We start from the raw sequence: 26,154 nt of genomic DNA, 5'->3' as shown, positions 1-26,154 counted from the left end.
CCAAATGGGTGATTTAGGAGTGGATCACCTTAGCATAGGGGTGTGGTTTGGGCAGTTCAGAGTGTGATTTAAAAGGTCTACAGTATATGAAGAACGTTGGGAGGAATAATAAACTTTAACAACAGCTAGTAACATTCTGTGACATGAATATCATTATACATTCTCTGCATAATATATACATTAGTCAACTATAAAAGGAAGAAGTGTTCGGAAGCATTTAATGTGTAGCTTCTCTTGTCACAATCACTGCATTTAAAATAAAAAAACAAAAACATTAAAATAAAAAAAAAAAACAACTTTATAATATTGCCGATTTGAAAGTAACGGAGATTTATTTATATAGCTATAAGAGCGCATAAAAGTGCACTAAGCCACAGCAGTCATCCAGACGCCAGCATTGCTTTTCTAAAGAGAAGTGACAGCTATAAACGGATATCTTCCTGCGGCGAAGAGTAAATGTAAGCACTTTACACAATTATTAGATAAGCATCAATGTTAGAAAAAAAAAAAAAAAAAAAAATGTACTTTAACCCCATCAGTATTTTTGGCCCTTTTTCTGAGGGATAATAATAGACAGCAATCATAAATAAATGATGTTCCTTATGCACACAATACTTTCCTGACCTTGCTCGGTTTGTATGTGACAAGATGGAAACAGATGTAGATCGCTTTGCACGACTTTATGCTGCAATAAATTCTGTGGTTACAGAAAGCGATTTCTCCATCCTATCGTTACAGCTTTTAGATGGTTTACTTAACAAATATAAACAGTGCTATATTGGCAGGTTAAGTGCTGAGTAAATGAACCTGACTGTACAGAGCGTTTAGTGTCGCTGTGGATGCCACCTTCTAGCGTCGCCGTATATATTTGTGGCAAAAGTTCCTGAATCCTTTATCAGAAGGATGGATGGCGCTTTCCGGATGGTAAAAGCGAGCACATTATCATTTATGTGTTTTTAACAGTTGTTTCTGGTTGGAAAAGCGAGAACTTTGCATCTTTCTGACTCCAGACCAGTGATCGAAAATGTAATATACTTCAGGGATCCGCATTGGGTGGCCCTCCATCCATCAAAGTACCACAAACTACCTTAAAGTCGGTAACAAGGTAAAAATACATTCAAATAAAAAGACATCTGTAATGACATATCAGCAGCCATTCTAAACCTGTCAAAGAGAGGAAGGAGGTGGGCAGAGGTGAAGATGCGTAGGGTCAACGTTTGCCCATCGCTGCCCTAGAATAACAGAGGACAACTCAACTGAAAGGGAAGGCTGCAATGTGCCATCAGAACGGTGAGGAAACGCTGGTAGCCGCGGCATAGCATGGCTCATTTTACCTCACATACCCAGAGGGGTGCCCAGTAAGAGGAGCGTTGCTGCTCTGTGCCGTGGTTTTGATGTGGGGAGGTCAACTGCCAGCCCATCACCCAACTCACATTCTAGCTGGGGGGGGGGGGCAATTAACAGCCCACCGCGAATCACTCATGGTATCCAAACTCCCCTTCCAATTACACACAAGAAGCCAACCTGGTCTGGTGGTGTCGCTGACCTCTGTGGGGAAGAATCAGCCTAACCCACGCCTTGGCAAGTAGTGTACCTCGTCCTCAGGACCAAAAACAAAAAAGCCGTCAGCTAATCAAAAAAGGGAGGGTTGGTGGGAGCATCTGAAAAAGCAAGAGACCTCCCGGCCCTAGAAACAATAGAATAAAACACCAAACCACCACCAAAATACCCAATACACCCTGATAAGTCAGGACACAGAAACATACCATAACAATGCAACAGCCTACCTACAATGTAACCCCTGCTGCTAAATGCAAGCTGACCCACCCAGCTGGTTTGAATTCCAATAAGCAACTTCAAAATGCCTTTTGCCTCCATTATGTTACAAGGTCACTTTTGGACCTATAGTTCCCTGTCTTTCTCTCCTATATCGTTCCACAATAATATACAGTATGTAATACTGGGTGTGGCCTATATCAAGCCAACCAATCAGCTTCTAACTGTCATTTCAAAGTCTGTGCTGGATAAATGACAGAGGGGCCTATTCATCAACACTAAAATAACGTTTTTAAGGACATTTTCCTTAAATAACGTTATTTTGGTATTCATGAACAGACTTAACACAGGAGATATCACAGATATCTCCTTGCTAAGTTCCCCTGCGTTAATTTCCACACTCCCCATACATTAGTACATTACTATGGGGATGTGGAAATTGTGGTATTCATCAAATTCCAAAAATTATCAATTTTCGGAATTTGATGCAGTTACTATTCAGCACTGTGAGGTGGCGAATAGCAGGTGAAACTTACCTGTATCCGCGTGTGCAGGTCCCCCGACGAGTCCCTCCGGTGCACTGCTCCATCCTCAGGCTCCGGAGGCTGGTCTGTCATGTGCGCTCCCCAGCAGAGCACAAGAAAGTTTAGAAAAAGAAAAAAAAAATATTTTTTTTTCTAATCTGTCATGTGGTCTGCTGGGAAACCACATGACAGACCAGCAGGACGGAGCCGGAGGCTGCTGCGCGGACAGGTAAGTCGGGGGGGGGGGGGAAGGTGAGCGGAGGGGGGTGGGGGATCGGGGGGGTACGAAACTTAACGCATCTGTAGGCAGTGCTGCGCATGCGCTGGTTTTACAGATATAACAGCGCATGCGCAGCACTGTTTCCAGATGCGATAAGGTAGTGTAGGCAGGGAAAAGTATCTATTTCCCGAAAAGCTGTCATCGCAAAAATGACAGCTTTTCGGAATAGATACTTATGGAGAGGTGGAATGATGAATTCCACCTATAATTAGCTAGAACTCCATGAGAGTTCTAAAGCTAATTATCTCCAGAGAATTTTTACGTTTAATGAATAGGCCCCAGAGAATCTAATTAGTTGCTTTGGGCAATTTCTCCACTTTCTCTCTCTCCATAGTTTGATACATCTCCCCCCGGGACTTTTCAAGGTCTAGTGTCAGCAGCTGCTGTAAGCCTTAACTTTACTATCCCATAATTCCTACCGAGATGCAGACGGACGTCTGAAAGTGCAAGAAAGTGTCAAATTTACATTAGTGTGAAATATCTGTATGATCACTGGGCACTTTCACGGTTCTGTTGGGAGAGTGAGTAGAGGCAGTGGTGGTGGGCATTAGTACTGATGGTGAGGGTGTCTGTGCGTGTTCTGTGCCCTGGGTGAAAGCAAAAACAAAAAAAACCAGTGACCATGTTGCACTGCAGGTGGGGCAGATGTAAAAAAGTGAAAAGAGTTTTAGATTTGGGAGGGACGTGATCAAACTCAGATCTAAAGGTGCCCATCCACTAGCAGACATGAAAACGACTGCACGATTACGCCATTGTACTCGTGCAGTCGTTTGTCAGTCTGTGATGAGCCTGCACTGAACGAGCAGCTGATCAGTGCAGGCTCATCAATCATCTGCAAACATGCTGAGTCTGACGTTATCGTCAGGTTGACCAGCATGTTTGCACGATGATAGATGTCTAAACGACCAGGGGGCATGCGCATCGCTGGTCATTTTTTTAAAACGATTTGCAAACGATTGAATCACTCAACTTAATTGTCTAGTGGACGGGCACCTTAAATTACAAAGTAAAAAATAAAGCAGTCCAGCATATGTGGGCTACATGCACAAAAAACAAAATGTAATGTTTTTTTTTCAACCCTTAGCATTGCAACATGGTTTTGTTCAACATTACTTGCTTGATTTTGATTTGCTCCCAACGCAGACCCCTCTATTTATAAAAAAAAAATTAAATAATGTCATTTATTATATATATATATATATATATATATATATATATATATATAAATAAATATAAAACTCAGTCATCCAGTGCCAAATATACACATTTTGCTCTGCACAACGATTCTCTTTTAAATGTGCCCATCCACTAGAAGATTAAATTGAACGATAACAATATCGTTCAATCATTGCAAAAATGACTAAAACGACCAGCGATGCGCGCTCTCGCTGGTCGTTTAGACGTCTATCATCGGGTAAACGTGCTGGACAACCTGATGATAACGTCAGGTTGAGCATGTTTGCAGATGATTGATGAGCCTGCACTGACCGACTGCTCGTTCAGTGCAGGCTCGTCACAGACTGACAAACGACTGCACGATTACAATGTCGTAATCGCGCAGTCGTTTTGAGGTCAGCTGGTGGAGGGGCACCATAAGGTTTGAGGTTGTATAATGCATTGTTTTTATTTGCTTTATTGTGTTCATTTTTTATTTTTTTTATAGAAGTGCTTACTTCTTGATGGTTTGTTACATATTCTGCACTTTCCTGATAGAAATGATGAGTTTCTAAAACTTTCCACCAACTTCTGAGGTTCAAACGAATATTGGGGATTGCCGAATAGTTTTTCAACAGTAACATGAAACTCGTCAGCTCACATTACGCAGGGCACATATACAGATGAATACTCTCAGGCAGAAGCATAGACATTGCCAAAATATTTTACTGAATATTAAGTTCGTGCATAAACTTAAAATAAACATTTATAAAAAGGGGTCACATTTTTATCTACGCAGAAGGGACATCAGCAAGATAAAGGGGGAGATGTATTAAACCTTCTACTTGTCCAACCAGCTTCTACCCATCATTAGTTTTATAGAATGCGCTTGATAAATGATAGCTAGAAGTCGATTGGTCGCTATAGGTAGCGTCTCCATTTGACCACTTCTCCAGGCTTTAGCAGACTTGATACATCTCCCCCATAAGATACATAAAAAGCATGAAATACAACTGTGCACACAGGCTTTGAATAATGTACTGTATATTATTTAACAAAAGGAAATACACGGGGAGGAAGTGAGACACAGGACGTTCCATCAACTTTCTTGCAGGATGTCTGGATGTCATAGTGAAGAAGTGATTGGGATACACACGGAAAAACATGCAGATCCCTTACATAGGGGAATTTAATACATGGGGACTTGCGATTGGTATAGACCGAGAAAAAATAATTTAATCTACAAGTTGTCGGTCTACAGTGGGTCAGTGATGGGCCACATGCAACTCCCGACCCCCCCTCCCCACCACCCGGGTCTTCGGCTGCAGAACCCAGCGTCTCCCGGCTTCCCTGGCAGGTCAGTTTGTTACCGCTTGCAACACGGGTTAAAAAGGCCCACTGATATATTACTTGTTACTACAGATAGGGGGTCAGCTGAATAAATGTATTAGCTCAACGCATTTCTGAAATTAATGGTAATGGGCGGGATGTACTAAAGGAAAAATGCGGTAAAAACCCTGTTTTCTGGGTTTTTACCGCATTTCCATATGTACTAAGCACCACCAACCCTTTTTTCGTCGCGGAGGGTAATGCCAGAAAAACCTGGCGTTGCCTTGTTCGCCCAGCGCTGGCCCCCACTCACCTGTTGTCCATGGTCTCCGGCCCGTGCGCCTCCTTGGTCCTCTGTCTCCTCCTCCTAATCATCTTCCTGGTGCAGGGAGGAGGAGGAGGAGCCCCGGGACTTCCGGCACATGTAACCATGTGACATGTGGCAAGAGCTGTCCTTTGCGATACTAATCGCATATGTTAGTACATATGCGATTAGTAAGGTTGCGGTGACTGGCGGAATGGTCACCGCAACCTTAGTACATCCCGCCCAATATGTGGAAAATAGCAGATAGAGTCACCATAGGGGCAGTATAAGAGATGGATGGGCCCGTGAGCAGATGGCGAGTAGACTGGCACTGTTCTAGAGTCTACTGCTAATGCGCAGGTCTTCGGGAAAAAATGGCGTCCACCCCATTTTCCCAGTGATGTCTGCGCTGATGCCTGCTAAGGTATGGATGCCCACCCTAGACCTTCGGGCCCATGTGTATTGCACATCCTGCACTCATTATAGATACGCCCATGCTGCTGTGTGTAACCCTGAGCAGTAACTCTTGTATAATATGCAAGAAATTAAAAAAAAAACATCCAGTATATTTTTCTCTCTTTACCTGGAATGTATCCTCTCAAAAATGGGTTTATACCTTCATTTGACGTTTATTGATTTGCTACACATATTATATTGCTCTCTTTTTTTTTGCTTCCGGGCAAATCTAACATCAACAGAATTGTTTGATTTTACCGCCCAACACAAAAAACTGCTCTGCAAAAGAACATGGAGTATCACATGGGAGTATATTTGCTAAAACATCGGATTTTCAAACCCTTTTAAATATAGCGCTCAAAGCCGCCGAGATTCGTTGGCTTTGAAAAGCTGATGTTTGGTAAATATACCTTTTTGGAGTTATATAACCCCCATCTCCCAACAATGTCTGGTGGCGGCTTCCAGCAGCCCAACTCTTGGAAAACCTGACCTTTCAATATACTCCTAATGTAAACATCCCAGTGACAGAAATTGAACACAACCAGTTGCAAACTTCCCACCATCGGACCTTCCCCAATCATCGATGGTACGGCACAATAAAAAAAAACGATTGTTTCTGGTCAACTCTAGTCCCCATAAAAATTACAGGGACTGAATTAGCAACCGATACCTGACATATGCTGGCTTTCTAAAACATGCCCCCAATACTTAATAAACACAACAATCCTTGGAGAACAGCTGTTGTCAGGGGTTTGAATGCAAAACTAGTCGGATGCATCAGCCCCACTGGCCCCTTATGACCTTGGAGGACTAAATCTCATGCAAATTTAGAATATTCATTTTTCCCTGTAGACTAAACATTAGCTACATGTAGTGAATGCAAAAAAAAACAAAATGAATGCATTTTATTGTACTGCAAAGCAAGAACATTTAAAACCTGAGATCTGCACCTGGAAATTAGGGACAGTTGGTTACCGTGCAAGCTTCAATAACATTTTATAGAACTCAGCGGTGGATATTATTGTCAGACTACAGAACGTGCAATTTTAAAAAAAAAATTTTTTTAAGAAAGCTTAATCCGGACTGTGTCTGGCTGACAAGCCTCCCCTCCGTTTGGATACGCTACAGACCTTACTCTGCAATCAAACTGCAGGTGTCAGCCAAATATCAGAGTGCTGCCAGGTATGTGAGGGAGGAAGGAGGGATTGTTGGGGGCGGTCTGTAAAATGTCAAAGAACGACACTACACAGAGCAATGTCACAAGATTAGCTTTACTAAATAAAATATTCCCATTTCGGCAGATTAAAGTAAGCATTGTCTTTGTTAATGGACGGTGTTCAACGCTGTAAACTCTGTTCTCTTGCGAGAGCCAAAGTAACTATTTTAAGAACATTAATGGTGTTTGCTCATATTTTTCATTCCTTATGAAATAATTCCTTATTCAGCCAAAGTATGTTTTCGCCAAGAGGCGGTCAGAAGTCATGGCACCTCGCGGGACGGTTGGCTGGTCTTTGTCTTGTACAGTGCAGACTACGAAGCGATTTAGGGTTAAACTTCTGAATATTGCACATATGACACTACTCAAATGAGATCAACTTGTATTTCAGGTTTGGTGGCCCTTTAAGGCAAAAACTATCCATTAAAACCCGTAAGACCTCGTAAGCATGGCAAAGGATGGTGCAGGTTTTAAATTTTTTTAACTTTACACAAGAAAAAAATTAGTGAATATTAATTTTCTTGCACCTATCTCAGCATAGACGGCATGAACGTAGCCTCAACAGAGCTTTCCTTATGCGACAAGGAAGGAGAAACATTTGGGTGGCTGAGAGGAATTAGCTTGAACCTATGCATGTGGGAACTCAGTTGATGCCGGCGCAGTAACACAACTGGGTCAAACTCGGCAGTGCAAAATTCCGCCGCTACTGATTAGCAGCGGGATCAGCAGTGATAGGGCTCGAGGGCACAGATGCTTTTTGGAGCAGCTGTCCCTGCACCGGAGCAATACAGAATTGCTCTGGTAGTAGTATATCCACTGCAGCAACTCGCAAGGAGTCGGATACATCCTTGGGCCAGATAGGGTATATGCTCTTAGCAGTGAAGTTGCTCATTTACACATAGGGCCCTATGGTCTCCCATCCTGCACTGTGATCCCGGTCAGCTGCTCTATGCAGCAGCTGACTGGGGTCACAGTACAGGAGCTGGGAGACCAGATGACCGGAGCCCCAGAGGACATCACAAGAGCACCGATCACCAGTCCCTGGATCCTGATCAGCGTTTGTTTTTGTTTTTTTTAGCTGATCTCTGGGGCCCGGCCTCCATCTCCGCTCTGCCTGTAAGAGCAGAGCAGGAGTCTGGGAACCGAGAGAAAGCCAAGACCACTGAGACCTTGACTTGTGTTGAACCCCAGGCGTCAGCAACAGCACCGGGGTCCAGGGCAGGTGACACAGAGTACACCACTGCCCAGCCCGCTCTGCCTCCATCTGCCCCGCAGCTTCAAGTTCCTCTGTCTGGCTGCCAGCATTTGCGCCCCTCCTCCTATTATGTGCAGACTCCCAGGCCACAGACTTTTCAGCATGACGGCCTCTCCCCACAGTCCATGGGACATCGCTCAAAAGTAAGTAACTCCCTCCTTGCCCGCCAGTACTGCACCAGCTATCTACCCTTACCCACTTCCCTAACCCCAGTACTGCCTGCCACTAACCCTCTCCATGCCCCCAGTACTTCCCGAGCTGCTATCTACCCTTACTCCCTCCCTAACCCCAGTACTGCCTGCCCTTAACCCCCTCCGTGCCCCCGAGTGCTGTCCCAACTGCTATCTATCCTTCCTCCTCCCTAACCCCAGTACTGCCTGGTGCTAACCCCCTCCTTGCCCCAGTACTGCCCTAACTGTTAGCTACACTTACCCCCCTCCCTAACCCCAGTACTGCCTGCCGCTAACCCCCTCCTTGCCCCCAGTGCTGCTCTAACTGTTAAAAAGCCTTACCCCCTTCCCTAACCCCAGTACTGCCTGCCGTTAACCCCCCTTTTGCCCCCAGTACTGCCCTAGCTGCTATCTACCCTTACCTCCTCCCTAACCCCAGTACGGCCTACCCTTAACCCCCTCCTTGCCTCCGAGTGCTGTCCCATCTGCTGCCTGCCCCCATCCAACATAATATGAGATGGGACCCAGAAACCATGGAGTAGGAGCCCAATTTTTTTGAAGTGGGGGGTGCCTGGGACCCAATTTTTTGCGCTCAGCGCGATCACTGGGTGTGTATTTGCCGCATGTTCTGAATTCCTAATTTCAACAATGGGACAAACTGACCTCTTCAAGAAAGATAATAAAATTCCAGAACCACCCACATAACCTCCGTAGACTATTCTACCCAATTACATCCCTTGCATACAGTCCACACATAACATTCCATATGTTTACTTCCTACACTCACACATCCCGCTGATCCCAGGCCCAACATTGCTGTGTGACTGAACCATACAGTCCAGCAAGAGCCTCTGCAATCTGGCTGGACCAACATGCTATAGGTAGCACTTATTCTCCTGTATCAGGTTCTGATTTCCCTATAGAGCAGGCCTGGCCAACCTGTGGCTCTCCAGCTGTTGTGAAACTACACATCCCAGCATGCCCTGCCACAGTTTTAGCATTCCCTAATGGCAAAACTGAAACAGTGCATGCTGGGACTTGTAGTTTTACAACAGCTGGAGAGCCACAGGTTGGCCATTCCTGCTATAGAGTGTAAGCTTGTCAGCAGGGCCCTCTTAGCTGTCTGCCTGCTTGTACCTTTTGCCGGGTCCTTTTCTGTGTGAAAAGGTCAACCTGGTTCAAGAGTCCCGGGAATTGCAACCCGGATTGACCCTTTCACACAGAACAATGAGCCAGGTTGATCCGGCAAATTGCCAGGCCCAATACTTGACCCAGCAATTTCATCTTCTGTCTGAATGGTGGTCCTGGCCTGGGACCGGGAATTGACCAGTGTTTCAAAAGCCAGGTCGAAGCCCCGGCTTCTCTCTCAGATTTGCCCCTCTGACATTTTTAGGCTGTGACAGCCTGGAGGCACAAGTTTCTATCATCACTTGACACAGAGGTCGTACTAAGTGTCTGAGCACAGTAACGCTTGCAGAACCTGTACGCCAGGAAGGCGAAATCATCACATTGAAGCTGGATACAATCTTAAATAAATAAAATGAGAACAAACCAACAAAATCAAACAACCAACCAGAGTTCAAACAAATGTACGCAGTTTACAAAAAAAAAACACTATTGAGAATAGAAGTTATTATTATTATTATCCAGATCTTCCCTGTGTAGGTCAATAATTATGGGCTATGACATGAACACAATATTCCGTGGAAAGACGGATTAGGCAATCTGCTGTCTTGGCTGTGCAGTTTATGAAATGTAATATTTCTAGAACAGGGAACTAAACATCAATATACGTGGTCATTCGCTTTCATGAAGACTATTATTGTGAGATGCGTTTTCACAAAAGGAAATCTACCCCTATGGTGATATAAAGCCCCCAGGTAGGCCTTTCGCCTCTACCCCCAGGAATTACTGATTACAAATCCTGGAGAGCAAGAATATTTCAGACCTAATAGCAGCAGAGGTAGTGGAGCAGGCAGGCAACGCAACGGTGACATTGGGGACGGGCAGGAGGGGGGTGGGAGTACAGAGGTTCCAGGTAGAAGGGGGTGGGAGTACAGAGGTCCCAGGCAGCAGGGGAATGGCTGCAGATGTCCCAGGCAGCAGGGGAAGGGGGCAGAGGTCCCAGGCAGCAGGGGAAGGGGGCAGATGTCCCAGGCAGCAGGGGAATGGCTGCAGATGTCCCAGGCAGCAGGGGAAGGGGGCAGATGCCCCAGGCAGCAGGGGAATGGCTGCAGAGGTCCCAGGCAGCAGGGGAAGGGGGCAGATGTCCCAGGCAGCAGGGGAATGGCTGCAGATGTCCCAGGCAGCAGGGGAATGGCTGCAGATGTCCCAGGCAGCAGGGGAATGGGGGCAGAGGCCCCAGGCAGCAGGGGAATGGGGGCAGAGGCCCCAGGGGAATGGGGGCAGAGCAGAGGTCACAGTTAGCTTTGGATGCAGAGATACCAGGCAGCAGTAAGTGGAGGGTGGAGGCATAGGTCCGAGGCAACAGTGGCAGTTTGGGGCAGAAGTGACCGACAGCAGGGGGTGGGGTCAGAGGCGCCAGGCCTCAAAGGTCCCACTCAGCAGGGGATATGAAGGGGGTGGCAGAGGTCCACGGCAGCAGGGGGTAAATGGGGCAGAGGTCACATGCAGCAGTGGTCCCAGGAAGTGTGCATGCGGAAGACGGTGGAAGGGGGAGGGGGGGTCTCAGGCAGCAACTGCATTATATCACAGATTGATGACAAAAAGAGAAGGAGGAGGAAGAGGAGGAGGAGGAGGGTGCATGAGGCAAGGAAGAAATTAGATTTTCTATGGTGAACATAACCATATGGTATTAATAAAGATTTCTATAGAAAGCAATACGGTTTCAAACTGTAAATGTAAATTAGACGTGGAAACTGCCATCTCACTGTATACATGAGGTCTATGGCTCTGCAGCCTTGTTTGTACCTATGGTAAATGGCCTGTGTTGTTTAATTAGTCTACATTCCTCAGTGTCCTTGGTTCAGGCTTTTCATTAGTATCTTCAGTGGAAATGCTGGTTCTCTAATAGCTGGGAGCCTGTGAACTTACTCTGACACACAATGGAGCCGGCAGTTTTGAGAACACACACTATTAAATTTAATATGCACTTTCCAGTTCAACAATGTAACTAGTTGTCTTCTGATTGGATCAGCCGCCTTTAATGAATATTGGCCCAGGCCTTACAATGTCTGTGACATGTAGGCGACAGGTGTACAGTATGTACTCAGAGGCTGTTTAACACGCAGCAAGCGGGACTTAAAAAATGATTTGCGATGTTCGGCTGCTTACGGCGGTAGGCAGCTCGATGCGCCGATAGCCGCTCGGACGCGCTTTTTGTTTGCCTCCGTTCATCATACGCCCCGGCCACATGCAGCCCTGCCCTAACTCAGTTGCAGAAGTGGACAGGTCACAGCCTCCCACAAAGACGTCAAACTCAACTCCCGAAACCTCTGTGCTGCTGTGAACATTCTACAGACCAGATTGGCTGCAGGTAGTTTAATTCATGTTCATATTAAAACGGAGAACATCCCAGACTAGCAGGAGATGACTGTAGAAAATGACAATGTGTTGACACCATAGGAAAACACCTTTACAATTTAGCGAGAGATGTATCAAGGTCTCTGAATGGTGGATAAGTTGGCCATAGCAACCAATCAGCTTCTACCTGTCATTTTATAGAATGTATTTGGTAAATGTTGATTGGTTGCTATGGGCAACGTCTACCCTCTTTAGGAGGCTTCAAACATCTTCACTGAAACCAACTATGAAGTTTACAGAAACGGATAATAACATTTTGGGAGGAAGCACTCAGACTTCAATTCACTATATCTGTGGGTCCCAGTTATGGGACCACTATCCTCAGCATAGTAAGGGTCCCTGAGAGGTAGGGGGGGGGGGAAACACAGGTTCTCCCCAACTGATGGCCCAATTCTGAGTTATCGGCAAGCAGCGCCCTATGTTACACATCGCTAATTATCGGCCTCCATTAGTATAACAAGACCATTGCGTCAACCGCCAAAATAATAAAAAACAGTAGAGAAGGCTGATAAAGGCCTCTACTTGAGTCCTTTACCCACAGCTAAGGTGCAGGAACTATAACAGAAAAGTGGAACTAGCCTTTGATTCTACAGTTGGAAGGCTGTTAGGTTGAAGAACATCAGCCAATGGGAGAGATGCACATCGCTTTGTAGAGTAATAAAGTACCAACCAATGAGCTAACTGTCATTTCTCAAATACATTGGTTTATGTATCAAGCGGCGAAAAGCGTAGAGAAGTGGACCAGTGGAGAAGTTGCCCATAGCAACCAATCAGCTTCTACCTATTATTTTTATAGACTGTACTTGATAGATGCTACGTCAAAGCAGATTGGTTGCTATGGGCAACTTCTCCACGCTCTTCACTGCTTGATACATAAACCCCACAGCCTGTAAACTGACATGAGCTGATTGGTCAGTACTTTATCCCATTCCACGGCTTAGTGCATCTCCCCCAATATGTGAAAGGTTTGCCCCGGTATGTGTGAGCAATACATTGAGGACAACTGAACGGAACATACTAGAATATGTAAGGAAGGGTAAAAAACACAAGCTGCAAAAAATGCAGCGATCATCCTAATCCGTAAACCACCAGAAACGCACCGCCGCTGGCCAGAAGAGTCTACGCTCCTACATGGGGCTGCGCTGCACCCACGTCTGGAATATGGATTTTGTGTCCCAGCCATCTCCAGCCGTTTGTGCATCATGGTAACAAACACATGGGAAGCCTCTGTCCTTCCATCTTTCTTGCCGTTATTGCAGAAACATGTAATAAAAATTGATCGTAAACAACAACAAAAAAAATAGACACAAACACTTTACAGAGTGGTATCACTGGTGACGTTAGGGGAATCGTAAAACATAAAACACCCACATGAGATTTACTATCTAAAAGGATTGAGGGAGAGGAGGAACCCAGGAGAGGAGAGTAGCGTAGTATGAATAATAACCCCATTAAAGGGGAGGCGATAAGGAGGACAGAAGGTTAGATAGACCTGGCAGAGGCGTTATCCCTAAACTGTATTGAATCCACCACAAATATGTATATTAATCTTTAAGTCAACATAAAGCTTTCTAACAAACGGTAACTGTAACCAGTTCGACATATCGGGCAGATATTGCACCAGTGTGTACTCAGCTTTACAAGAAAAAAAAAGAAGTTTACAATATCTCTATGATTCTACATTTAGCTCCTTTCATGAACTGTGGGCCTGATTCAGACCCGCTCGCAAGCGGGTCGATTGTTAGGCAGTGAGCGTGCGTGAGACCCGGAGCAAGCGAGAAATCACTCGCTCTGCCGCTCGCATCCAAAAGGGGCGGCTGTCGATGTTGATCGGCAGCTCGCCCCGTTTGGAAGGCGGGGAGGGGGGGGTGGCTGAGCAAACGGAGGCGTTCCTGCATTTGTGGGCGGCCCTACTGACATCACTCGTGATAGCAGTAGGTGGCCTTCCTGCTCTATTAGAGCAGGAAGTCCACTGGGGCTTGCGGGCCACGAGACCCTACCGTAGGTCACCCACAGCTATGCGAGCAGCCAGGAGGCAGCAACTTAAAAAACAAGAGCCTGCTCTGATTCAGAGCGAGCGCTCGCTTTTTGCGAGCGGCTCTGAATCAGGCCCAGTGTTCACACCACAAAATGCATCCGCTAGTCCTAGTGTTCTGATTTTCTGTATTATTTTTCTCCACTTTGGGTTGTGGTGATGGGTGGGGTACATTTACATCTGCAACAAAAGTTAAATTTTTAAGCAATCATTGGAAGTTGATGCCCATGACTGTACCAGCTCTTGTGCCAGAGGAGTGATCAGCTCCATATAAGACAGAGTGTCTCATTCAGACCCGCTTGCGAGTGCAGGACGCTCGCAAGCGGATCGATGGTACGCAAATGCGCATGCGCACGAAATCACTCCAGGGCTTGCGGCCACGAGACCCTACCGCAAGGGTCTCGTCGCAAGCCTGATGGTCGTGATGGTCTTGACCATCGCGACCATCATCATGGACGCTCGCATAAGCTGGCGGTGGTAACCCACAGCTATGCGAGCGTCTAAGAGGCCACTCCAAGTTTAGGTAGGAGGGCCCTGATTCAGAGCGAGCGCTCTGGTCAGAGCGTCCGGCTCTGAATCAGGCCCAGAGGCCCTAATTTGTACATCTCCTACTGCTAAATGACATTAATAAAATCTGACTTGAAACCATTTGCTAAGATCCTGGCGACCAGTTGGAATGAAATTCTGCCCACTCTATTCCGTCCAGGCCAGGAATGATTCATCATGGGCCAAGAAGCTCAAGACAACACGAGGAACACTACTAACCACCTGAAACAAATTACTATTATGCATGACACACAGCATGATGTGTACAATGGCACGTCTATACCTGAAGTCTCGGGATGGCATAGAATCAGACAGGGTATCCCCTGATTACTCAGCTGAGCAAGCACTATAGTGTTCTCACCCTCATATGGGAATTTGTATTATATCACTCCCCAACATTCATCACTGACACCCATATGGCACACCCCCATCATTCCCCGCCGAAGTCCCTCATCAAAGATAACGTTTTCGTTCACCATATCAAATTCTATAAATACCTACGTATTAGACATTTTTAGGAAATCGTTGCCCAGCAACCACTGAAAACAGTATTTCCAACACATCGAGCTATTTATTTTAAAATATCAAGTTAATATACCTTTCAGCAAATATCTGGAGTCATTTTTCTCTGTCGTCTTCCTAAAAATGTGAAACTCTCTCTGGATGGCATAAAGCAGGGATATTCAACATGCATCCCTCCATTTGTTGTGGAGCTAAACGACCCGGGAATGCTCTGACAGAGTTTTAGCATGCCCTAATGGCAAAACTGTGGCAGGACATGCTGGGATGTCTAGTTCCACAACAGCTGGAGGGCTGAATGTTAAATACCCCTGGCATAAAGTGTGGCTGCATGTCATACACACGCACGTCAGCTATTTTCTCTGAACATGCCATGTGGAGGTGGAGGGGGGAGAATGTTACAGTACAGAGCTCAGAGAAGCATTCCAAAGCTTCACTGCTCAATAAATCATGTGCTTTGTGTCAGTGCTTGCTATGGTAGTCCATTACTGTACAGAATTATAAATTAAATAAATAGTCTGAAGACACAAACCAAGGTACAACTAACCAAGATCTTATAACTTGCATATAAAAAAAAAAAAAGAGAAAAGGAAAACAAACAAAACAAAACAAAACGCTTCTTCAGATTTCTGTTTTTTAGAAGACTCCTGACCATCACATCACCCTTATGTTGAAAAAAATACTTCTTCAAAAATGTTTGATCTCCATAACGTAACTAATCTCCGTTTGATCTCCATTTGATATCCATAACGTAACTCCCTAACTAATCACCGGCCGTGAGCACAAAATCGCAACTTTTCCCAATCGCAGGACACTGCAGCCCGTGGGTGGGGCCGGCTGAAACAGCCTAGCGGGAAACATTAGCCTTGGGAGACATAAAATTTAATGGGTGTTGTTGTTATGCAAAATAGTGAGTGTGCTTTACTTCAGAAAGTATCCTTTCATAAAGAGGCCTAGATCATTCCTAGCAAACGCTCATCACTCCCAGTGCCGGATTAAGGTTTGTGGGGGATCCCTGTCAATAAAACTGTCAATATGATACACTGGTGAGGTTATTAAAAATCATAATGTCTAAATACTCCCAGCATCACAGATGTGTTAGAGCAGTGGTGTCAAACTCGAGCCCTCCAACTGCAGTGGAACTACACATCCCAGCATGCAGTGCCACAGTTTTGCTATTAGGGCATGCTAAAACTGTGGCAGGGCATGCTGGGATATATAGTCCCACAAAAGCTGAAGGGCCCAAGTTTGACACCACTGTGTTAGAGACACTGTAGTGTCCTCAATTAACATTATGCCAACCAAAACCCCCAGTTCACATTATGCCACAGTGGCGTGCCCTCTCAATGATAAAGCGTTGGGGCCCATGGGGGCACTGGCTACCCTGTTGTTAGTCCGGCTCGGTTCACTCCCCACTGTAATCACCCCCACTGTAATCTCCAAGGATACATTGCAAAGTCTTAAGGCGCGTATCCACTACACAAGAAAAATGAGCAATTGAACGATTATGACAACGTTATCGTTCATTAAGCGTGCAGTGAATATGCCGCCAACGACCAGCGATGCACGCTCCCGCTGTTCATTGCCGGCACTTGTCATCGCCTGAACATGCAGGCCAACCTGTCGATAGACAGGTTGTGCATGTTCGGGGATGAGGGAGGTTGCCTGCACGGAACGATATATCGTTCAGTGTGGGCACATTATCCACTGCACAGGATGATGAACGAGTACGATGTAGTAAACGTACAGTCGTTCCACTCTCATGTAGTGGATACGCACCTTTAACCACATTGACAGCTATAGCCAGTACAGATACCCACCAACACATTGGAAAAATGCACAACAGCTAACAGCCATATGCTGCATATACTGTATACCGCTTAGTCCACTGCCAAATACATACTGCAGATAAAGATCCCCTGCCAGCCAGCCATTGGCTGCACGGAGAATACTCTCCTGGGCATCATTATCAGTTTACCAGTACAGGGGTCCTCATAAATAGGGGCTCCAAGGAAGAGACCAAGCAATACATTTGGTACACGGAGTGGCTGTGCTGTGGCAAATTCATAATTAGAAGGTTTAGCTGTCATGTTTATGAGATTTCTTTCTTTTTTGTTGTCTACACAGTTTAAAACAAACTCATCTTGGACCGATAAGGTGTAAAAAAAAAAAAAAAAATTCCCCAAACGTTTAAACAGCAACAACCTGCAGCCAGAATCGCAGCTGCAGTGCCGCCCGGACGTTCCAAACAGCAGCCTGCAGCCATAACAGTCACCGGAGCATCCCGAGGATGCTCCGGGCAGTGCCATTGCTGCGGTTTCTGGCAGCTGCGCCCCAGTGGCATGACATCATGCGCTTAGGAGGCGTGGCCGGCACTGGGCGCCGTAACTCTAAATTACAGGCGCTGCCATCCACATTCCGAATGTGGCCACAAACAGACCTGCGTGCAAATCAGAATCGGGCCCTGTAACCTCCCCATCAGTGCCCGAGCCCCATGGATGTCTCAATGGCCCTGCATGGCAATGACCCTCAGCTATCACAGAGCGCCCCTCTTTTGCAAATTAACGATTGCGTATAACATAAGATGTGTGTCTTTAACTCCAATTAGAAGGGGTATTACTGTTAGCAGTATAATTAAAGGCATTTTCTTTTCCCCATCTTGGAGAACGCTGGCATTCGAGGCAATAAATCGATCCATTTGACTTGATGCAGACTGAACGCTCTGTGATGCCACCGATTCAACCTGATAAGTTCAAACAATTTCCCTGCCAGGTGTTTGAGAAATGCCGGTCTCTGAATTACCTGTTTCTTCAGCCTTCGCTCAGCAAAGCAGACAAAGGTCAGTAATTTTCCTGTATGTTTCTCAAACTTAAGAAAAAACAAAAACCCAACACAGACAGCACTTCATGACAAGAACGACAAGTGATTCTCCGACTGAAAGCAGTAACGCCGGTTTTTATTGGAAGAATTCTCACAATGCAGAGATATACAATGACAACAGCACATTCCCTTCTTCCACACAACCTGTATTCCAAAATATTCTTTCCTCTTTCCATGAAGACGGCATTCCACATTTACACCATACAACTGCCCCGGGGGGCCACGCAAGAAAATAAGGGTCTTGCCTTTATTCACAGGCTGAACTTTAAAATTATTATTTTAAAACAAAAGCGGCAGATTCTCACGACAGATTTAAATAAAGTGCTGACAATATTAGTTGTTGATGCGTGATGGCGAGATGCAGAATGCGTTTTGCTTTCATTGATAAAGTTTTACCGAGAGTTCCCGCAGGAGACTTGCGCCATGCGTCTAAGTAGTATACTGCTTGGGAAAGCATCTTTTGTGCGACTTTTTAACTTCAAATGCGTCTTAGTCGCACAGTGATGCGATGTTCTCTGTGCGTCTGCGGGTGTATCTGCGTGCAAAATGCTACGTTACAGTGTCAGCAGATACACCCGCAGTCACACACAGAACACAGGCATGCTGCATATCATTTTAATCAGCATACGCTGTTTGTGATATATGTTTGCAGCGCTGTGCGAATAAGACACATTTGAATGTTAAAAGTCGCACAAAAGACGCTCGGCGCTACAGAGTCAAAGGGAGCTCCCGCGTTATGTGTGGCGTGACTTGTAGCGCACGGAGGATAGATGTATGTGGACACATCTGTAATACACAGAAGCGTGGATGTACCTCACACTTAATTTAACCTTGCCCATACAGCAATACTGACTTAATAAAAGGGAGTTCTAAATATATTTGTTCATTCATATCCCGTCAAATGATAAGGGCTTTCCAAATATTTTGTAATTAAATAGGTTTTTAACTTTTTGGATAACTGTTATGGTTCCAGCAGTAAAAGAACCAGCCACCCAGCTGACGATTTCTTGACAACTGTCACCTCAAACTCCTCCTTACTGCTTTGGTTGTCAGCATCCAACTACAGTTACATAACAGTATGGAGGGAGTGATGCTAACAGCTACACCGTTGGAAAATACAGGAGTCCCCATAAATCTGCAATTCACACTATTACGTTACGTGGGTGAGGCCTTAGTGACGCAACGACATCACAGGTGTCTACTCTCCCAGGAGCCTGTGAGCACTCTCCCAAAATCAGAAGTCTCATAAAATCCTGGAGTGTAGGTAACCGGGCCTATAGGACATTCAATCATAACAGACAGACCGGACACACCTTGTGGGATGGCTGATGCTCGGGGGCTGTGGTGCCCCTTTAATTTTCCTTATTTTCTTTTGGCTATTATGACACTGTTATACGAAGTAAACACTGGTTTTCGAGTATGGAACAACAATGTTCGATTTTCATTATCCATGAAAAATTGTCCAAGGCACCGTCAATAATTGTATTGTTCAATCATAACGGACAGAAGAGATTTTGCTGGGACTGCCCGATTGTCAGATACCGAAAGGGGTGGGTATTAGGTTTATATTCTTTTACTATAAATTCTTCAGCTTTACCTTGACCAAAAAATTTGCTACCATGGCAACCACAGTCACATACTGTAACATATGACGTGCTGAGCAGAGAGGCTTTGGAAACTTTTCAGTATGCTCATCTTGGTCCCCTCAGAGACCTCTCCTAATGAACAAGCTTGAGTGCCGAAATGCAAGTACATTTCAGTTTAGTGATTGCATAACCAAACATTTTCCACACAGCAAACTTATTTAAAGAGAAGAATAGAATATAGGAGTACATCTTTAAAGAAAGGACTGTTAAAATAACAATAATAAATGACAATATTATTAATAATAATAGTCGGTGGCAGGGTGAGAACAGACCCACTGTAAGACTCATTATACTGGAAGATTAAACATATTTACTCGCCACAGCAATGCAGCAATATATCTAATTAACATTTTCAGGAAACAGATCTAGAAATACACTCACACAGAATATTTAGCAAGTAATCTCTGCATTCTATACAACAAGGTTTGAAGTTGGTGGAACATTGTATCATTATTTTGCAACAGGACACTTACACCTGCCAGATAGAGATGTATTAACCAAGAGCCTCTATGACACAATAATTAGACATCCTTGCCAAAAGGTTAATGCAATTTTCCGAGGCACTTTGAGGTCTGGCTGGTGGAGCGGCATACACCTATAAATCTGCAGTATATATCACTTACTGTACTGTACCCCCCAGCAACTAAACACTGACAATCTTCATACAAGCCGAATAAAAAAAATAATGAAAAAATAAAATAAAACTGATTAAAAAAAATTAAGATTTGAAGTCAGCAGCAATAAAAGGAGTGAAAATTTATATAAGCCTAGTTTATAATACGGACAGCAGTCATAACCATAAACCAGAACACACATAATTGTCTTTGGATAGATGGATAGATTATATATATATATATATTTATTTTTTATTTTTTATTTTTTTTTTAATACACAAATGCTTTTATGAAAAAAATAAAATTAAAGCAAATGTACAGCATTGAAATAATATGTGCCACCAATGGACCTTACTTGTGGTCCTCCTTAGAAAACTGCCATTGTGGAATTTCTTATCGCATCCCCCAGGGTGATTACTGCAGAAAGCATTTCCTATTTGTCAGGAGGACTTGTGTAGCAAGTGTTACAAGCAGGAAACCAACATGAAGGCAGCTTAACCTAGTCCCACTTCTACCATGAATTATCCAGTGTTCAGCTCTGGGTAACGTATATTCATGAAATCGTGGAATTGTCTGGATCATTATTCTCCCTGAATCCAGCCTTGTTTTGCTGCAGAAAGCCTGCATTCCTCGCCCTGCCAACCAGTGCCTGGTCTAAGTGACAAGAATGGGAATAATGCAAGTCACAAAGAATGGGAGGTCATTCCTTTCCACAGAGATCAGATTATTGATTATTTAATCCAGATAGCACATTTTGAAGTATTTATAAGTACTATACAGAGCAATGCTCCTACTCTATTTATACATATAGAGAGACGCATAACCACAGACCATACTGCTAGCACCTGTTCTGTCTTTAATGTGTACCTCTAATTTACAGGTAAGGTAAGCCATTGGGGGCGACACAGCTGTGGTGGAACTACAAATCCCAGCATGTCTGGGAGTACTGTCTACCCCAAACACACCCACAACTGCTTGTTACATTCTTCCTAAAATTAGTACAATCCATACACAGATCTGAGCACTGTCTACTAACTGTAAACCTCTATATAGCACTAATAAACATTGTATATACACAGGTATAGAGGGAGGAGGTGTTTTGTCACGTTGTTACTGCAAAGTTAAACAGAAAGATGGAAGGAATGTACCAATCTTCTCCACACCTGTGTATCTTGTATATGCCACCTGGTAAAGCCCAAGGACCTCACTTACATAGGCTAACACCCCTGATCTACAGTCTGTTAGCAACTACTGTAACATGATTGCAAAATTGCATTATCTCTGGGCTGCTGCGGAGCTCATGGATGTGTAATTCCCAGGTGATCCACCCTGCATGCTGGGGGAGTGACACTGACACTCCCCTGGTGAGATGTGTCATGTTGAAACACCAGTTTAGCTGAATAATACTGCAGGGTTCTCCAGACAGGGACAATCTCACACACCTATGAGATGCTAAACTGAGATCAACACACACACACACACACACACACACACACACACACACACACACACACACACACACACACACACACCTATGAGATGCTAAACTGAGATCAACACACACACACACACACACACCTATGAGATGCTAAACTGAGATCAACACACACACACACACACACACCTATGAGATGCTAAACTGAGATCAACACACACACACACACACACACACACCTATGAGATGCTAAACTGAGATCAACACACACCTATGAGATGCTAAACTGAGATCAACACACACACACACACACACACACACACACACCTATGAGATGCTAAACTGAGATCAACACACACACACACACCTATGAGATGCTAAACTGAGATCAACACACACACACACACCTATGAGATGCTAAACTGAGATCAACACACACACACACACACCTATGAGATGCTAAACTGAGATCAACACACACACACACACACCTATGAGATGCTAAACTGAGATCAACACACACACACACACACCTATGAGATGCTAAACTGAGATCAACACACACACACACACACACCTATGAGATGCTAAACTGAGATCAACACACACACACACCTATGAGATGCTAAACTGAGATCAACACACACACACACACACACCTATGAGATGCTAAACTGAGATCAACACACACACACACACACCTATGAGATGCTAAACTGAGATCAACACACACACACCTATGAGATGCTAAACTGAGATCAACACACACACCTATGAGATGCTAAACTGAGATCAACACACACACACACACACCTATGAGATGCTAAACTGAGATCAACACACACACACACACACCTATGAGATGCTAAACTGAGATCAACACAATTGCCCCTCTTGGTGGAGAATAATTCCTCAGATCTGGTGAATGCCACCTCTGTTTACAGAGTTCGGTTCATTCAGGTAAACCTGGCCTGGCTTTGTTACCCAAATCCGCTTGGATAAAGTGCAATGTGGGCTATAAACATGTGGGCTACAGTCCAAATTACACCCATCACACCTCCACAGGACAATAGATCAAGGAACTTATTGACCTGCATCTAATGAAACCTCTACACAGCCCAGTGACTTTTAATAAAACACCATTGTTTAATCAGACACAGTAGCCAGCGTTCACACAATCACTGCAAATCCCCAACAGATCAAAAGAACTTATAATGAATAATTACAGAGTGGATGGCTGGCTGGACCTGGACAGGCCACTGATACAATCTTATTACAGTCCCTCTCAATCTCACACACTCCACTGGGCAGGATGTCAAATACATAATGACACCTGAAGTTTACCAAGCACACTTTAGTAGCTATTACTAACCAGGGTACACAATAATGGGTCTTCCACAGTACACAAGCAGATGGGGGAACCAGGACTCACCTCATCCTCAGAAAGCCCGAAAATGGGCTCAACCACAGTCGCCATGGGATCGCAGAGGTGGGTTACAAACCCTTGTTCATAGGAATAAAATTAGGGGGGGTCCCCTTGGATATGTCCAGAGAGAGGGGTGACAATAAGACAGGTGAGTCCTCCCAGAAGCAAAGGTCAATCGGGCTGTCTCCTAGGGTCTCCAACAAATGGGTAATCCTTGTGGGGGGGGGGGGGGTGTCTGCGGGTGCACACCCCAAAACTGATGGATATTTGCAGAGCCCCTGTGCTGCTGCTGCCTGGGCTAATCTCTCCTTGCTTGTACTGTAGAAGCTCTCACACAATCCCACAGACTCATGGAAGGAGGAGGATCTGGAAAGCCCTTCCTGCCCTACACTATCCGGCTTATTGCAAACAGGAGGAGGCCAGCGCCAGCCCACAGAGGCGTGGAGATGAGGCACTGAGGCACCCAATGAGCAGGGGACAAGCTGCAGCGAGGTTCGGTTGTCCAAGCACTTTGCAATCGTCGGTACAATTATTATTGCAACTTATAATAATGCAAACCAGTTCCACTGCTCATATGCAGGGAGCTGGCTGCCCTGTCCCTGGCAGACATGCAATGCTCTTGCTGATATACTGTGTCCATCCCCGGGCGCTGGTCTCAGGGAACTCTGCAGCTCTGCAATTTTGTATCCAGTTGTTTTGTAAACATCCTACAGATCACAAATAAACCCACTTCCTCCCATCCTCTGATCTGGCGGCAGAGAATCACTTTATCCAGGACAACAGCGCCCCCTAGCGGCAGAAGGAAAAGGTGTGAGAACAAGACATTGACATAATGTAGCCTGTCATTACCATAGTCTGGAGCTTTTGAAAACGTAGGCATTTTCTTCTGCACAAACCAGACGCCTATGAGAGTGGGATATTTATTGTACTAAGTCAAAAATATATATATTTTTATTTTGGAGCACTGAGACACTGAGTCCTAATAAAATGGAAACAACAGACCATTGTTTTTTTTTCAAAAGAAAGGGATTGTATAACGTGTGATTGATAATGTTTGACCTGATGACCTGAGTTGTTATTAAAAGGAAAAATAAGGCACGCAAGGATCCTGGCACAATTAAGGTTCCAAAGTCCACGTTTATAATTCATTCCTGAGATAACATTCATTGTTGTGGTGGGAGGGGGGAGGTATGGTCAAATGGCTGGGGAATCTAGCAGCCTTAATAAATGACGGCATCTCTTAGCACTTCCCCAAAAACCTTTTTCAGGATTCGACCCCTGCAATAATATTTTATGTAGATTGCGCCCAATTCAATATTCGCTGATGGCTGTTTCTGGGGGTCGGTTACGGAAACTCAGTTTCCATTTTATGCACACTCAGGAAAACTGGCTTAGCCGTAGACAAATGTGGAATTTTAAATCAGTTCATACACATTAGATAAACCGTACCTTGTTGGCAGATAACAGACGCAGCTGGTGAACCAATGAGAGGGCGACCATATAGTACAGACTGATTGGGGCCCGATTCATATCCGCATGCAATGCATATATTTACGCAGATTGAGCGATAGTAAGCCAGGGCGCATTAATTTAAGCTGTACATTTATGCTCACACAGAGGATTCACTTGCAAAGTAAGTGACTGGCAGTCAGTGTTTGGGGGAGGTTACGGGGGTGGCTAGAGAAATGCAGGTGTCGTGCTGTTTAATCACTGGGCCTGATTCAGACCCACTCGCGAGCGCTATGCACTTGCAAGCAGGTCGATGGTGGCCCAGTGCGCATGCGCGAGACCCGGATAGCGGAGGGCAAACCGTCGCTCTGGGTCTCGTACAAAAGGGGGTGTGCTGTCGATGATGAGTGACAGCATGCGCCCTTTGGTGGGCGGGCCGGGGGCGTAGCTGTCCAGATGGAGGCGTTCCCATAAGAGCCGAAATCTCTCTGGGGCTTGCGGCAACGAGACCCTACCACAAGGGTCTCATCGCAAGCCCGATGGTCGCAATGGTCTTGACCATCGCGACCATCATCATGGCCGCTCACTATAGCTGTGGGTGGTCAGCCACAGCTATGCGAGCGGCCAGGAGGCCGCTCTAAAAAACAAGAAGGACAGCCCTGATTCAGAGTGAGCGCTCTGTCAGAGCGTCCGGCTCTGAATCAGGGCCACTGTTTTCTGGGCATCCATAAATTCTTGCTGGCAGTAGGAGAGCCCTCTGCGTGTCTGGGGACCCACTGCATCTGCAACATCTTATGGTGCATACACACGGTCAGACTTTCTAGATCAACGATGAACAATTTGAATGATTTACCAACGATTTCATGAACGATGAACGATTTCTGACAGTATTTAAATGATTGGTAGCGTCCAAATCTGACTGCAAACACACTCGATATCAGATATCGTTATCTGACATGCATGCCAAACATGTCAATGATATGAACGATGTAACAATTTTTACAATCGTTATCGTTCATATCTTAAAAGACGCAGATGGACAATGACCCGAAGCATACTGCAAAAGCAACCAAAGAGTTTTTTAAGGATAAAAGTGCAATGTTATGCAATGGCCAAGTCAATCCCCTGACCTGAATCCGATTGAGCATGCATTTCACTTGATGAAGACAAAACTGAAGGGAAAATGCCCCAAGAACAAGCAGGAACTGAAGACATTTGCAGTAGAGGCCTGGCAGAGCATCACCAGGGATGAAACCCAGCGTCTGGTGATGTCTATGCGTTCCAGACTTCAGGCTGTAATTACCTGCAAAGGATTTTCCACAAAGTATTAAAAAGTGAAAGTTAGATTTAGGATTGTTTAGTTTGTCCCATTACTTTTGGCCCCTTAAAAAGTGGGAGGCACATATAGAAACCGTTGTAATTCCTACACCGTTCACCTGATTTGGATGTAATTACCCTCAAATTAAATCTGAAAGTCCGCAGTTAAATCACATCTTGTTTGTTTCATTTCAAATCCATTGTGGTGGTGAATAGAGGCCAAAATATGAAAATTCTGTCAATGTCCCAATATTTATGCACCTGACTGTATATCTGCCA

The 26,154-nt window shown here is 45.0% G+C and overlaps 1 protein-coding gene across 4 annotated transcripts in view; it reads right to left on the bottom strand.

The window, feature by feature from the left end:
* NEDD4L (NEDD4 like E3 ubiquitin protein ligase) overlaps positions 1 to 23,849 on the bottom strand; it is a 438,826-nt gene extending 414,977 nt beyond the window's left edge. For all 4 annotated transcript variants that reach the window (XM_088476471.1, XM_088476472.1, XM_088476473.1 and 1 more), the window contains exon 1: positions 23,116 to 23,849. In XM_088476471.1, the coding sequence (XP_088332597.1) occupies positions 23,116 to 23,160 (45 nt within the window). In that variant the 5' untranslated portion in view covers positions 23,161 to 23,849. The remainder of the gene's footprint in view (positions 1 to 23,115) is intronic.
* Positions 23,850 to 26,154: the final 2,305 nt, after the last annotated feature.

This window comes from Taudactylus pleione, unplaced genomic scaffold (assembly GCF_031769625.1).
Source record: "Taudactylus pleione unplaced genomic scaffold, aTauple2 ptg000189l, whole genome shotgun sequence".
NCBI lineage: Eukaryota > Metazoa > Chordata > Amphibia > Anura > Myobatrachidae > Taudactylus > Taudactylus pleione.
The sequence above is the reverse complement of the archived record's forward strand: the minus strand, read 5'-3'. Positions and strand labels throughout refer to the sequence as shown.